The sequence below is a fragment of the Leptodactylus fuscus genome, chromosome 11 (assembly GCF_031893055.1).
Source record: "Leptodactylus fuscus isolate aLepFus1 chromosome 11, aLepFus1.hap2, whole genome shotgun sequence".
Lineage (NCBI taxonomy): Eukaryota > Metazoa > Chordata > Amphibia > Anura > Leptodactylidae > Leptodactylus > Leptodactylus fuscus.
This window is the reverse complement of record NC_134275.1, coordinates 44,378,612-44,394,962: the sequence shown is the minus strand read 5'-3', so window position 1 is coordinate 44,394,962 and position 16,351 is coordinate 44,378,612. Positions and strand designations below refer to the sequence as shown.

At 43.5% G+C, this 16,351-nt stretch overlaps 2 protein-coding genes across 3 annotated transcripts in view; both read left to right on the top strand.

Moving 5' to 3' along the window:
* GDI1 (GDP dissociation inhibitor 1) overlaps positions 1-3,061 on the top strand; it is a 28,232-nt gene extending 25,171 nt beyond the window's left edge. The window contains exons 11-12 of one of the 2 annotated variants that reach the window (XR_012711816.1): positions 131-1,249; positions 1,282-3,061. Coding sequence is in view for 1 of the 2 variants with exons in the window: in XM_075259152.1 (XP_075115253.1) it covers positions 131-283 (153 nt within the window). In the remaining variant the exon portion in view is untranslated. Of the gene's footprint in view, positions 1-130 lie in introns of both variants that reach the window. The other variant, XM_075259152.1, reaches the window with a different exon arrangement.
* Positions 3,062-6,730: 3,669 nt separating this feature from the next.
* FAM50A (family with sequence similarity 50 member A) lies at positions 6,731-14,389 on the top strand. The gene is made up of 13 exons (XM_075258916.1): positions 6,731-6,940; positions 8,626-8,710; positions 9,309-9,408; positions 9,677-9,834; positions 10,148-10,224; positions 10,602-10,668; positions 10,750-10,811; positions 11,552-11,628; positions 11,942-11,996; positions 12,373-12,421; positions 12,760-12,830; positions 13,820-13,930; positions 14,224-14,389. Exons 1-13 carry the CDS (start codon positions 6,830-6,832, stop codon positions 14,230-14,232), a joined length of 1,032 nt encoding a protein of 343 aa, XP_075115017.1. The 5' UTR covers positions 6,731-6,829; the 3' UTR covers positions 14,233-14,389.
* The last annotated feature ends 1,962 nt before the right edge of the window (positions 14,390-16,351 follow it).

The following is a 16,351-nucleotide window of genomic DNA, read 5'->3' as shown; positions in this document are numbered from 1 at the left end:
GGAAATGTAGATTGTGAGCTCTATATGGAACAGTGACCACAATGTCTGTAAAGTGTTGTGGATAGGATGGCGCTATAAAAGTAAGCAAAATCAATCAATAAAATCAGCATTTTGCTCTTTTCTACCTCAGGTGTTCTGCTCACGTGCCTACGACGCCACCACACACTTCGAGACCACATGCAATGACATCAAAGATATCTACAAGAGAATGACTGGAACAGACTTTGATTTCGAGAACATGAAGCGCAAGCAGAATGACGTTTACGGGGAAGAAGACCAGTGAATGGGGGAGGGGTTATCAGATCGGGGGTGGGTGGGTTAGCAGTAAGGTACAACTGATAAACAACTAGGGTTTTATGGAAAGGAGGGGCAGTTGGAAGGTTTAGACAAGCATGTCGGGGAATCGTGTTATGATAAAGCTGGAAATGGAGGAGGCATTGTAAGGGTAGGATGTGGGAACAAATAGCTAAAGCTTCCATTTTCCCTTTTTGTCCTCATGATTCCAGGTTAACTTTTTAAGTCTTTGGCTAACACTGTGGTGGAGCTTCAACTTACAGAGTGCCGTGAGGTCCAGTATCTCGGCTAGAAATACGGCCACATAGTCCTTGTTTACATTGCTAGTGCATTTTCACCTGAACATTCCCTCGCAATCTCGCACCCTAATATTTAAGCATTTACCAGTCCCATATGTCAACTACTCAAAGATGGAAAACCAAACGTGAGCTTCATAGTAGTGGACGTGGGCTTACATTCTGCCAGCTTCACCTCTATAGGAACTGGTCTGTTGAATTTTACACTATTTCATGCAAGCCTATGGCGCATTATATCTTAGGTTGAGTGTAGGATATATACATATGTCATAAAGCTGCATTCTTGGGGGTAAATCTAATGAGCATCATAGTGATGATCATGGGCTTACTCTCTGCAAGATTGTACTATATAGGGACAGGACCATTGAGCTTTACACTATTTTATGGGAGCCTATGGCACATTATATCTTAGATTGAGTGTAGGATATATACATATGTCATTAAGCTGCATTTTCAGGGATAATTCCAAGCATTACAGTGGTGGATCTGGACTTATATTCTGCCAGCTTCTGCTGTATAGGAACAAGTCCATTTAGTTTTACACTTTTTCACAGAAGCCTATTGCGCATTATACCTTAGGTTGAGTGCAGGTTTACACTACGATATGTACATGTCATAATGCTGCATTCTTGGGGATATTTCCAGTGACCATACCAGTGGTGGGCATAAGTTTGAGCTTACATTCTGCTAGTTTAGCTATATAGAGATAGGACCGTTGAGTTTTACACTATTTCTTGGAAGCCTATGGCACATTATATCTTAGGCTGAGTGTGAGGTTACACTAGATTATTTACATATGTCATAAAGCATTCTCAGAGATAATTCCAGGGATGAAAACTGGAATTGGACTGGTAAATTTAAGCTCCTCCCATTGACCCCTGATCTAGGTCCTACTGCCAGGGGGGACTTCCGTACACAACTGATAAAGGTGAACTAACACATCTTGTAGTGTGCCTTCAGGAGAGACTCCTACAGAACATTAGAGTAGTAAGTACGTAGAGCCCCTGTAAGGGGATGGACCATCTACTAGGCGAGGTCCTTTAGCAAAATTAGTCTATGGTTGTTTGCAATTGTACATTCCAAAGCCCATGTTGTAGCATTCCTCTAAGGTAGAACATTAGCTCGCTGTTCAGATTTCACATGGGTGGACCAGATCCAGTGACGCAGGTACCAGGAATTTCATATCAAGGTTTTACACGTAATCCGTACGCTTTCATAATCTGTCACTGTTCCACCGTCACTTCGTTGTCCTCCATCTCGAGTGTTTCCTCTAACAAGTGGCTTAAAAAGTTACACTAAATTTATTATCTTCCTAATTTATTTAACTTATTAGCAGACGGGTCACAAGCCATGGAGAGCAAAGGAGATTCAGGGGGAAATACACTAAAATAAAAAGTCGCAGTTTAAGCTCCCTTGTGTAACGCAAAGGTACACGAAAATTTCTGTCATGCCCCCAGTCATAGCATTGCTTCCCGAATACTAGAGGCGACGACAGCCCCATACTACACTAAAAGGTCGGAGGAGACCCTGATGTGACAGTTTTTTATTTTGTGTATTTCCTATCGCTAGTAGGGGCAATGCAAAGAATCCATCCATATTAACTATGGGATATTTACATCGAAGAGATCAGATCCATTATTTGGGTGACCATAGCAGCCAGTCAGACTTCAGCATGAGATATGGTTGCTATGGGCATTAAGGCCACATTTATTGCTGGGCCAGCCCCATCATTTAGGGATGTCTTCTGTATCGGTCATCCTAAAGTAGCGTCCCATAGTGTTGGCTTTCACAGTCTATGCTCCATGTACCCCACTCAGATGTAACACTAAAGAGTTAAATGTCCACATTTACAATCATCTATTATTCTACGTCATGGAATATTCGATAATCATTTATGGAACTAACCGTTGGTCTGCTAAACGTATGGGGTAGCTTGAGAAGAACCTTCCTTGAGTGTGGATCTCCTCTCTTGTGATGGTCATCATGGATCTTGTCCCACAGGGGGCTTTAGTGTAAACTATGTCACATATATTGTGTTCACTGTAGACTTTGGATCTTGTCCCTTTTCGGTGTAGAGTTTGCACCTCGTCTTCTGTGGTGGTCACAGTAGAATAGGGTTCTTGTCTATGGTGGTGGTCACTGCAGGACATGGCTCCTGTGTCTGGTGGTGGCCATTTTACCTTGTTCACCCTAGTGGTGGCCACCATCAGGCGTGAGGTCCGTGTTTTGTGGTGGCCACCATGTAGACTATGATTCCTTCTCGTGTGGTGGGCTTCTTCCAGATACAGCTTACTCCACTCTGCTGTCTGTACTCTTTCATTTGGACCTTTGGTTCTCTTTTTAATCTCTATTTATCGGCTTCTTTGCATTGTCCGCCCCCCCCCCCTATAAAAATACAGATCTTCTTACTAGTAGATATTATTAATTTACTGTGTTTGACATAAACAATATCAATTAAAAATGTTGTGGAACTTCTGTGTCCTGTCCTGTTTGGTCTTGTGTCCAGTAGATAAATGTGACCACTGGTGGCCATATACCTCAGATCGCTCCTTGCCAATAGTATGAAACAGCAATCTGCTCCTTTAGGACTTGTTCACACGGGCACAGAGGGGGCGGATTATGGCGCGGAATCGACGTCATAATCCGCCCCCTCACAATGGTGGTCTATGGAGACCGCTAGCGTTCGTTTTTCCGCTAGCCTTTTTTTGCTGCTAGCGGAAAAAAGAAGCGACATGACCTTTCTTGAGGTGGATTCTGCCTCAGGAAGTCAATACAAGTGAATGGGAGGCGGAAATCACGTTGCGTTATTTTGCCAAGAACTGTCTCAAAAGACCGCCAGGCATTTTATCAAGGTCCATTCACTGTGCTGGAGGGAAAAACCGCCCGGCGTTCTTTGAGGCAGTTTTTACCAAAACACGCCTCAGTGTACAAAAACCGCTTCAGGAATAATAATAATAATTCCTGAAGCGTTTTTTTTTTCCAGACCAAATTACGCCGCCACACGGTATTCACATGTGAACTAACCCTTAGAAGATTTCACACATGCTACAAGTCCTGTGTTGTTTTTTTCTGGTCAAAATTTCACCTTTTTTCCCCAAAATGAATTTCACATACAATAAGGTAAGACCTCTAGTTTGAGGATCATAACCAAACTTTGACACAACAGCTTCAAGTGAGGAATGATCTGTGGATTTCCCGGTACAGGACTGTATGGATGCGGATTTCAGACTGTGATGTTCTGTATGGTATATGGTACTGTAGTAAGAACATCTGCTCAGCTTCTTCTCCAGTGAACTACCAGGTAGTACAGACCAATTCTGTGCCCCTCAGGTTTGGCTTATGCTGTTGATAAGGCCCCATACACACAAGGGTGTGCAGTGTATGGGTCAGGCGGACAAATTGTTATCCGTCTATGATTTTCACTGACCCATACACTTGAATAAAAGGGCAGAGGTGCAAAAATGGACAGGTATAGGACACGCTCCATGTTTTACAGCTCGGACACAGCTGCAAGAACTATAGCTGTGTGTATCTGCGATTTTGGGTCAATAATATACTGACATGAACTACAGTGGTGTGCATGAGGCCTTAGGACCTGGTTAAACTTTTTTCTATCGATGCTGGCATTTTTCCCTTTTTTAAAGAATATTTTGCTTTATTTATACCCTGTAAACAATGCATACAATATTTAGGTTTATCTGCCACAATAATGTAACCAATCCTGGACCACCTATAGACTATATATGTCCAACAGTTGTCCCTCCCAGCCCCATTTTACACGTCTTACACATGCACACTGAGTTTAGCTGAGCATGCAGATCTTTGTGGGGAGAGGGAGTAAGACAGATGATCAGGCATTGAAATTCAGCATGTCCGATCTTTCCTTCTTCCCCGACATCATGTCAGAAGAGAGTCAGGAGACCCCCATACATATCAGAAAGCTGACAGGTTTGGCCGATCTATCTGTTATGTGTGTGGAGATCTTTATATCCATTCTAGTCAGATGTACTATTCTAGGCCCAGTCGTGACCATAACGTCCTGATCCCGCACCATTCAACCAGACGGACGTCCATAGCCCAGGGTAAAGTTTTACCAATCTGAGTTATGTTCAGTAGAATCATTTGGTGTGTTTCTTCCAAAATATGTCCCTAAATTTTGTCACTGTTTAAAACGGGCCTATTGTGGTGCCGTAAAAATTCCAGAATAGGGTACACGATACAGTCGCCCTAACATTATATGACCCCACATTATAATGTTCTCCTCAAGTTGACCCAACAGCACAAAGTCTCTCTCCTGGGGCATTCACAGTTTGTCTCCCTCCAGCTGCCCCAGTTTAAACTGTGGGCAACTAGAGGGGGAAATTAAACTGGGGCAGCTGGAGGGGGACATTAAACTGTGGGGTTAGCTGGAGGGGGACATAAAAATGTGGGGTTAGCTGGTGGGGGACATTAAACCATGGGGGCATCTGGAGGGGGACATTAATGTCCCCCTCCAGCTGCCCCAGTTTAATGTCCTCCTCCAGTTGCCCCCAGATTACTGTCCCCCTCTAGTTGCCACCAGTTTAATGTCCTTCTTTATCTGTCCCCACAATTTAATGCCCCCTCCATCTGCCCACAGTTTAATGTTCTTTTTCATCTACCCCCCACAGTTTAATGTCCCCCTCATATGCCCCCCAGTTTAATGTCCTTCTTCATATCCCCCCGCCCCAGTCTATTAACCCTCTTCTGTCTGCCACCAGTTTACCGTTCCCCCTTCATCTACCAAAGTTTAGCATAAGAACCCCTGACACTCACCTCTCCTCACTCCCCTGCTGCGCAGTCTGCAGTCTCTTGTCCTGTAGTATTCAGGGAGCTTCAGTTGCGATGTGAGTGACGTCATCACATCGCGCCTACAGCTCCCGAAGCTAGGAATAAATTAAATTAAATCTGCCCCAATTTTACACAATTAGGTGGCGAGTTTATAAAACTGTCTATAAGGAAAACTCCCCTTAGAATAGAACTATCTGGTTAATATGAACAGAAATCACATTGCTTAGGCTAAATTCACACCTGCGCTGGAGACCCCATCCTGCACGGAGGACTCTCTGCTGCTTTACACCAGACACACGACGGACCCCATTATAGAGACCATGAAGCTGATGTGAACTTAGCCTTAGTGTTCTTTATTTCAGTTTTTCTTCACTTGTTATTTTAGCTCAATAGCTATTTTTGCAGATGGCAGTGCGCTTTTTTTTCAGCAGTTTTCCCATAGAGAAAAAGGATGTAAAAAACAAAAACCTGAATAAAATTACCATAAAAAATGCAGGAATGTCATGATGGTTTCTATGAAAACTCTTATGTTAGATGGCCATTGCACATAAGCTATTCAATGGCATTTTTTCTTAAAAAAAAAGCCTTATAAATGAGTCTGTACTTTTATCTGCAGTTGTTGTGTTGTGTGTATGGACCCGTATTCAGTAGTACAATATGAACATAACCTCACATACATTGTGGGGTTTTTTCCATGGTGCATTTTCTCACTTCGTCTCATGTTCTGCCTCTTAGGTGTTTTTAATGTAATAAAATGGTGTAAGAATTTTTTTTAAAAAAACGGAAAAGCAACTCTAAACACGAACACAATATGGGCGTTTTCGCTGCCACCCAAGGGTCGTCTATTCTTGTTCACATCATTCACATGGATTGGTAAAGCAGCCATTGTGTAACTAGACCTATTAAAGTGTATGGGGCCGTGTGCTGGCCATTACTACAGCGACTACCACATGTCGTGTGAATGAGCCCTAAAGGGGAGTTCATGATAATATGAATTAACATAATATAATAACATTTAATAAAATAATATAATAACATGATTAAATATGATAATATAATATTATTCATATAATAATAATAATAATAATATAATTTACTATAATGTGATAATATGATTGAATATGATAATATAATAAGATTTTTATACCGTAATACTAAAAATATGATATAAGTATAGTAGAATATTAAGCTGCTGTGAAAGTACAAGACTCGTGAAGTTCTACACCGCAGGTTGCATGTCTAGCCTGTGGATGGTCTACCACAAGATGGCGCCGGTGATGCAGACAGTCTAGTGCCATACTACTTTCCCCCTAGTGCCTGGGAGAAGCGGCGCAGGCTTATGACGTCAGCAGTCTACCGCAGCTTGTCGCTGTAGTCTCGGTTGTTGTGGTTGTGTTGTCCGGTGTCGGTGGAGCTCAGTGTGTGTGAAGATGGCGCAATACAAGGGAGCGGCCAGCGAGGCCGGGAGAGCCATGCAGCTCATGAAGAAGCGGGAGAAGCAGCGGGAACAGCTGGAGCAGATGAAGCAGAAGATAGCCGAGGTGATGGGGCTGAGGGGCGCACAGGCAGAGCTCTGAGGGCATGCTGGGACTTGTACTTCCACTGGGTCCCTTGTTCTATGTGGAGTTCTATAACTTTCACCATCTCTGCTTGTTGTCAATGAGTGGAAACTTCTAGTCAGATCCTCCTGGGTATGTTATGGCGCTGTTCACACCTGTGTCTTCTGCCACCACACAAAACTGTAACTGATCCCTCATTGGCAGCACCAGACGGGCCCATCTGACTTCTAATGGGGTCTGCTGAGGGGGCCGGGTTCTCACAGGGAGTTTTGTTTAGGCTGTAAACACAGCTGAAACCTCCTCAGCAAAGAAGGCAGCGTCTGCGTGCACTGACCGTACCGCCATTCTGTGTCTGCCCTTGTGGGCGCCGCTGCTTTACTGAGGTATGTACAGAATGCCAGAAAACTGTACACGAAATGTCTCTGTGAGAACCCGGTCCAAGGCGTAGCCTCAGGTAGTGGAATACAGCAGCCAACAACATTGTATTTTGTTAGTCTGGAGCACTGTATACGGTGACGTCACCCAGACAGAGGCCGCAGACGTGACATCAGTGGTGTATACCTCAGACAGAAGCCACAAGCGCAGCGTACGCAGAGCGTTACTTATACTGACATCTGTGCTGATGTGTTGAGCTCACAGAGCGTTGTCCAGCCTGGATGCATTGTGACCACGTAGCTATGGGCAGGAACACATCAGTATGGTGAAGAGAGCCTCCATTCATTCCCAGCAAGCAAATATAATAAGTATGTTAGAAAGCTGCAGAATTGTATTTATTTTACTTCCTGCTGGGGTTCGTTATTTGCTGAGCCAAGGGTTTCAGGGCTAGTTCCGATTCCAGGTCACATGACCAGAACAGTATCTGGTACCCAAATCTTTCCTCCTCCCCCCTCTCTGTATTCAGTACTGTTACCTGTACTGCGGGGTCTTTACTACTGCTATGATTTAGTCTACCAGTCCCTATAGTTCAGGTAATACCAGTGAACACAGACAGGAGGGTGGGGAAGGAGGAAGAATTTGGATGACGTGATGTTCCGATGAAGTGACCTTTTGTCAAAGCCAGCCCGGAAACCCACAGAAAATCAAAAATAATTGGGTAACCCCTTTAAAATGATGTAAAATCAGAAAACCTGACCTGTCCTGTACACATGAGCCTGATGTGATGAAGCTGAGCTTTGTGTATGACGTGGTGTGATGTAGCTGAGCTATGTGTGTCATTGTGTGATATAGTAGTGCTATATGTGTCATGGCAAGGTGTAGCTGACCTGTGTGTGTCGTGGCGTGGCTGAGCTGTGTGTAGTGTGGTGTGGTGTAGTTAAGCTGTGTATGACATGATGTGATGTAGCTGAGCTATGTGTATGACATGGTGTGATGTAGCTGAGCTTTGTGTATGACATGGTGTGATGTAGCTGAGCTACGTGTGTCATTGTGTGATATAGCTGTGCTATGTGTCTCATGGCAAGGTGTAGCTGACCTGTATGTGTCATGGCGTGGTGTGGCTGAGCTGTGTGTAGTGTGGTGTAGTTGAGCTGTGTATGTCATCATGTGGTGTAGTTGAGCTGTATGTTTCATTGTGTGATGTAGCTCTGCTGTGTGTGTCATGGTGTGATGTGGAGGATACAAGGAATACACTCTATTTCATTTCCATTTTGTTGTTTTTCCTCTTACAGGAGAATGTGGTTAAAGCAAATATTAATAAGAAATTCTCTGCCCATTATGACGCCGTGGAAGCCGAGCTGAAATCCAGCACCGTGGGTGAGTATAGACAAGCACTGTAAGCATCCCAAGTCCCATCCGAAGAAAACCCCTTTAATGATTCTGGCCCTGATTCACCTGATCGGTCCTGTCATGCTCCCAGCATCCTTTGCAAATGGCTGATTTTACTGGGAATATGAGGCCAGACAGGCATTGGCACTGCAGTGACCACTACAGGGGAAATATAGCATTACATCATGGCCACTATTCACAGATATGGTCAACCATGTAATATCTGGTGGGATTGTGTGCTCCAGAACAGGAGACTCTCCTACAGGGCAGCTTTCTGTTCTGGCCTATTGAGGGGCTAGGGGGGGGGGGATGTTCCTCCATGATATTCTAGTATGTCATTGGTTTCAGTGAATGGAAACTTTGTAGAACCTGATTGTGACCAACTCATACCCTGCAATGATGCACACTGCAGTGTCATGTAATGGGCCATGCACCAACCTAAGCAATACCAGGGATCTATCTAGATGTTATCAATGATGTTTCCATTCAGCAGAGTACTGTGGTGCGCTGCTCTGCTGACAGGACCTTTTTAAAGGGCTTTTTTGGGACTTCTAAATTGAAGCTCATTTGTGTTTTTGTCCTGCAGGTTTGGTGACCCTGAATGACATGAAAGCCAAACAGGAGGCTCTGGTGAAAGAGCGGGAGAAGCAGCTGGCCAAGAAGGAGCAGTTCAAAGACCTGCAGCTGTAAGAGAGATCTGGTCACATTCCTGTAATCTGGCATCTGGTAATCCACCATTTAGTGTGACATTACACCTGAGCAGAGGTATAGAGAAGCTGTCAGTAATCCGCACTCTTCTGCCCCATTCATGCCAGATTAAAGGAATGCAGTTATCAATATAGTGCAAACATAATCCACAGCGCTGCACAGGGATTATAATCCCTCCTATAAGTGGAGCTCAAATGGATTACCTGCCTGTCTGTACAATGGTTCTTTCCTTCTCCTTCCACACAGGAAGCTAGAGAAGCAGCGAGAACGGGAAAGGAAGAAAGAACAGAAGAGGAAGATCGCCAGCCTGTCCTTCAATGTGGACGATGATGATGAGGAAGACGATGATGAAGAGGACGAGGAGGATGAAGAGGACATAGAGGAGGATGAACCAGAAAAAGAAGGTAGGACCTATAAAATTGTGTATAAATATATGTCTGACCAATAGAAATATATCATGTGAATATAGTTACTGTATGTATGCCTATTATTTGATAATCCCGTATATATGATAATCTGGCACTTCTTCAGACGTATCTAATGTATATAGTTCTCTCTCACTGTCTGGTAATCTGGCACTTCTTCAGACATATCTAATGTAAATAGTTATCTATGACTGTTTGATAATCTGGCATTAAGACAGATTACAGGGATTGTCCTGTAGGTCTTGATATCACAATTCACTTCATTTAATATCTTTGTTTCTTTTGGTTCCAGAGCTGCCCAAGAAGAAGAAGAAGCTGGGGAAGAACCCCGATGTAGACACAAGTTTCCTGCCTGACAGAGATCGAGAGGTACAATGTTACCCCATCTTGTGTGAGCTCTGGTGAAGACAAACACAGGAAAACCTCCATTCTTTACACTTTTGACTGCCCTGCGACTAGCTGCAGTCCCCACCTGTGCCACATCACTATGAACACAACATGACTTCCAGAAACAATGCCACTATTATCTAGAGGCCATGTCTGGTATTACAGTTCTTTCTAAATAAAATATCAGTCATTAGCCATGGACAAAAGTTGCAGTCTCTTGAAGAAGGCGGCCATGTTTTTCATCTCGCATAACCCCTATAAGTCATACTGCAGATATGAGGCTGAGGTTACCCTGTGGTACGTAGTGTGTTGTATCTAACTTGTCCTCCATGATTTCTAACCAGTCTCCTTTTTAACAGGAAGAAGAGAACCGTCTTCGAGAAGAGCTAAGACAGGAGTGGGAGCGCAAGCAGGAAAAGATTAAGAGTAAGTCTGCACTTGGAGGATGACGTGATGTACGGTGGCTTTTCTGAGCACAGTAAATTCGGACCAATCTCTTCTCTACAGGTGAGGAGATAGAAATCACATTCAGCTACTGGGACGGATCCGGGCACCGCAGGACAGTGAAGGTAAGAGCGACCAACCTGCTCAGGAGACTGAGGTAGGTTAGGCCTTAGCCTTAAAGGAGTATTCCCTTCTTATAAAGTGATGGTTTATTATTGGTAGAGATCCCCAGTGATCCTGAGAATGAAGGGGCTGCAATGCTGTGTAAGTTCCCTGGCCCCTATAAGATGTTTCCTTTCCAGGGCGAGGAGTGTCACTATTCAAATGATTGTAGCATGGCTTCAGCAGAGTGGCCCCTTTATTCTCAGAATCTGAGATCCTCCCCCATCTAATATAGTCATGGTATACCCCAGCAATAGCCTTCACTTTATGATATAGGAATCCTCGTAAAGCAAATAATTCTCACAGCAGAGGTTTGTTACAATGTATTAGTGTAGGTAAATTGTACCCATACTGTTAGAGTTTTCCAGGACTTATCCTTATTTATTTATGACCTATGTGATCGCTGGGGATCCATCACATGGGATTCCCACCAATCAGCTGGTGGTAGATCAAAGGTTAGCACTGTATCAAGCACTGCGCCGTACATTGTATAGTGGTTGTGCTTGGTATTGCAACTCAGCCCCATTCACTTGAACAGGACTGAGCTGCATCTGTATCACGTGACCATTGAATGTCATGACCAGTGAAGAGGCTGCAGCGCTCTTGAGCGAGTAGGGATACTGAATTGTGAAGAATTGAAACATTAAAGTATATTACAAAGTTTTTTGCTATATATTGAATAAACTTTATCGACTCTTTGTAGATGAAGAAAGGGAATACTATCCAGCAGTTCTTGCAGAAAGCCCTGGAGATTCTGCGGAAAGACTTCAGTGAGCTCAGGTGAGCAGCAAAAGATTGTCTGTCAACATTGCCTTGCAAATCTTTCCTGAGATATCGGGGGGCATTGTATGGATCCCAATATTCTGTCTATGGAGGGGCAGACGCAGGCTCAACTCACATAGGACTGCCTTTAAAGAGATCTTCTCTAGCTGTGAAGCTATAGCTACTTCTAGATCAATGGGGAGAAACCTAAGACTCTCAAGCTGCTGCTGTCAGGCCATGCTGGGAATTGTAGTTTTCTAACAATTTAAGAGCCTCAGGTTGGGAACTAACTGTGTGGAGCGTTCAATGACGTGGTTTGTGAATCTTACAGGTCAGCAGGTGTGGAGCAGCTCATGTACATTAAGGAAGATCTGATCATCCCACATGTGAGTATATTGTGTGCATTGGTCTATGGTCGCCAGTGAACAAGAGCTGGTGTTCGGCTGTGTGGATTTATATGCAGGATACAAAATGGCCCTGGTACACAACCTGTGCTATAACAAAGCATGCTATCTACCGTATAATACAATGACCCTGCCATATAACACAGTGACTCTGGCACACTATCTGCCCTATAACATCCTGACCCCAGAACTCTTCCTACCCAGCTCCTATTTACTCGCACAGCCAAAATGTGATTATTCCTTCTATTCCCAATGTAACACAATTCTAATAAGAAATGTACATTTTGCCTCTTTCTGCTCCTTACATGTTGTATTTTACCTCCCGTTCACCACTCTCTTTTCTTTCCCCTCCCTCCAGCATCACAGCTTTTATGACTTTATTGTGACGAAGGCGAGAGGTAAAAGTGGTAAGTAATGATTTCAGTCTACTTACCTATCCTACTAGTAACCTTTTTACTAGGGGAGGCAAACACTGACATTTCCAGACTCTTCTCTTTGGTCGGACCACCTCTCTCAGGTGCCATAGTTGTGTAGATCATTGTATATTGTGAATAGGATGCTAGGGGCAGCAGGCTGTGTGCACCCTCTGGCCAAGTACAGGGGCCGAGATGACTGGGCGCTGTGTCTATTTCTTCCTCCTTACCTTTTCTCAGGTCTTTGTTAGTATTTGCCTCCTTAATATGCAGTCTTGGCTTACCTCATGTCTCTATCCCATTCAGTTATATTGAGTCTTCTTTTTTCACAGGTCCTCTCTTTAACTTTGATGTGCATGAAGACGTCCGCCTGCTGAGCGATGCCACCGTGGAGAAGGACGAGGTAAGAGTTGGTGTAGGGGTCCTTCCATATTGTAAGCTGATGTTATGCTGTCACTTTGTGATCAGTGAGGGTCTCAGAAGAGGGACCACCTAGGAATGTGGGGCCACATTGTCATTTGTGCTGCTTCATGGTGTTACCTTCAAGGCGCAGCCAGCTGCTCATCTGTGCTGGGAACTACACCAGCCCCAAATAATTGAATGAGCTCTAGAATTGCTATATATAAAGCGGCTGGGGTGCTACTGTTCAGGTAAGGACAGAGAAGGGACATCACTGAGGCCCCTTTAATTTTCAGGATTAGTGGGAGTCCAAGAGGCCCATATATATAGATGGGGATATTAATCAGCATGATCTTCTTCTGGTGCGTGTGATATTTCCTGTCTGTACATTGGGCCAAAGGGATCTGAGCTCTCCCCATAGAACCCTGTGTTTCTGGAATCAGCAGTGGGCTTAGATCACAGATCTTACTACTTTGTATTCTCGCAGCCATATCTGTGACACCAGCAGATCATCTCTTGTTCAGTTTGATGTGTCTTTGTGCAGTATATTATGTGTAGGGTCACATGACCCCTTGACCATACGGACTATATAACCTTTATACGTATTAAAGGGTGTTTCTGGGCTAAATTTTTTGATGACCTATCCTATATAAAGGTTATCAAGATCACATCTGTGGGGGTTTGACACCAGACACCCCCACCAACCAGCACTTGATATGCAGACAGCTCCATTTTCTGTGTATTAGACAGACCAGGTACTGCAGATCAGATCCTAAGCACTTGAATGGGACCTAAGCTGCAGTACCAGGTCTAGCCACTACACCGAGAACGGAGCTGTCTGCTAATGGATGTGATATCAAATATCAGACTCGCATCATTCTGATATTAATGACCTATCTATAAGATAGGCTGTCAATATTTGTAGCCTGGTAATCCTTTCTTTACCCATTCTCTCTTCTTTACGCTTTCTCCCTCGCTATTCTCTCCTGTCAGTCTCATGCTGGGAAAGTCGTCCTACGTAGCTGGTATGAGAAAAACAAGCACATCTTCCCAGCGAGCAGGTGGGAGCCCTATGATCCGGAGAAGAAGTGGGATAAGTACACGGTAAGCACACTCCATATTGGCTAGTTACACCCAGCACTGCGGGGGTGTTTCCAGTGTAACTATAATGATTGCTGTCAGTGAATGGAAACACTTATATTAAGAGACTGAATATCCGTCCTCCTCATGGCTAGATACAGGCGGAGACTGATATATTTGATACGGTCAGCTGGATGTGAGCAGGAAGGATTTCCATTCACTGACAACATGCAGAGGATGAAGTAAAGCACTGACCCCTTACATTGTCACAGGGTGGTCATGTCAGACACTCACTGTTCTCTCCCTCCCCCTCACAGATCCGGTGATCGCACTTGGAGCTTTCCTGTCCTGTTCGTCCTCCATCTAAGAAGCTTCTTGATTGGACAGAAGTGTTATTCTATGTTCTTATGGGATCTTGTATATATCGTTGTAATTACTGTCATGTATTTTATTATGTATGTACTGGGAACAGAATAAATATACTGCTGTGTTCTCTACCCGGAGTCCTGCTATAGTGATTCACACTGTGGGAGGGGCTACTCTATTCACTATATGTTATCTGCCTCGCATGTGGTAAGACCTCAACTGTTAGTGTTGTGTCTGACAATAAGAGCCTGCAGAATTATGAGCGCAGCTCGGGAGTGTAATACAGGATGTAACTCAGGATCAGTACAGGATAAGTAATGTAATGTATGTATACAGTGACTGTACCAGCAGAATAGTGAGCGCAGCTCTGAAGTATAATACAGGATGTAACTCAGGATCAGTACAGGATAAGTAATGTAATGTATGTATACAGTGACTGTACCAGCAGAATAGTGAGCGCAGATCGGTAGTGTAATACAGGATGTAACTCAGGATCAGTACAGGATAAGTAATGTAATGTATGTATACAGTGACTGTACCAGCAGAATAGTGAGCGCAGCTCGGTAGTGTAATACAGGATGTAACTCAGGATCAGTACAGGATAAGTAATGTAATGTATGTACACAGTGACTGTACCAGCAGAATAGTGAGTGCAGCTCTGGAGTATAATACAGGTTGTAACTTAGGATCAGTACAGGATAAGTAATGTAATGTATGTACACAGTGACTGTACCAGCAGAATAGTGAATGTAGCTCTGGAGTATAATACAGGTTGTAACTTAGGATCAGTACAGGATAAGTAATGTAATGTATGTACACAGTGACTGTACCAGCAGAATAGTGAGCGCAGCTCTGGAGTATAATACAGGATGTAACTTAGGATCAGTACAGGATAAGTAATGTAATGTATGTACACAGTGACTGTACCAGCAGAATAGTGAGTGCAGCTCTGGAGTATAATACAGGTTGTAACTTAGGATCAGTACAGGATAAGTAATGTAATGTATGTACACAGTGACTGTACCAGCAGAATAGTGAGCGCAGCTCTGGAGTATAATACAGGATGTAACTCAGGATCAGTACAGGATAAGTAATGTAATGTATGTACACAGTGACTGTACCAGCAGAATAGTGAGCGCAGCTCTGGAGTATAATACAGGATGTAACTCAGGATCAGTACAGGATAAGTAATGTAATGTATGTACACAGTGACTGTACCAGCAGAATAGTGAGTGCAGCTCTGGAGTATAATACAGGATGTAACTCAGGATCAGTACAGGATAAGTAATGTATATACACAGTGACTGTCGCAGTTACATGATGTAACTAAGGATCAATGCAAATTATTATCTAGTACACAAGTCTTTTTCAGGCTAATAAACTACATTCTAGGACTATATCATTTCCCCTTTATAATTGACTGTCTTTAAAGAAACATGGCTGCTTTCTTCCAGAAACCACACCAAACTTGTCTATTGGTTGTGCCTGGTATTACAGCTCCACTCTACAGAAGTTAATAGAGCTGATCTGTAATACAATACAATAGAATACAATACAATACAATACAATCTATTGTATGGTATGGTAGGCGGCAGCAAGACCGTGTTATTATTAGGACAATGCAAGAGCTTCCTTGTAGATACAAGACTATTGGGCAGTCGCCATATACCATACACAGGGACCTGAAGGGGTATATAAATAATGACTGTTGTTGCCCTATATTTCTGTGTGTTGTTACAATGTTCCTGGCATACTCCAGCCTATATTTTATAATGCGAACTTGTTGCATTTTGCAGTTTCCTTGAAAGATTTCTATTGTAGGTTCTGGCTCATTCTATTAGGTGTCATTGTGTATCTGCAGCTCATATGTTAATAACTTTGTGTTGTAAAGATTTAATAACATCTTACGTCAATGAAAATTGCCATAAGTGCAGAACAAACCCAGGAATGTGGATCGAGTTCCCGCTATTTCCTCTTTAATACGTTCCAGTCACCACTGGTAGAAAAAAAATGTGGCTAGAAAATGCTGAACGCAACAATAACCGCCCACATACATGGAGGCCAGGGTGAGAAATGGGA

Bases quoted from the DNA above. Each gene is read 5' to 3' on its own strand.
- FAM50A (XM_075258916.1), top strand. From the start codon at position 6,830: ATGGCGCAATACAAGGGAGCGGCCAGCGAGGCCGGGAGAGCCATGCAG. The intron at 9,835-10,147 runs GTAGGACCTATA...TTTTGGTTCCAG, and splicing joins GGATGAACCAGAAAAAGAAG to AGCTGCCCAAGAAGAAGAAG. The intron at 10,669-10,749 runs GTAAGTCTGCAC...TCTTCTCTACAG, and splicing joins CAAGCAGGAAAAGATTAAGA to GTGAGGAGATAGAAATCACA.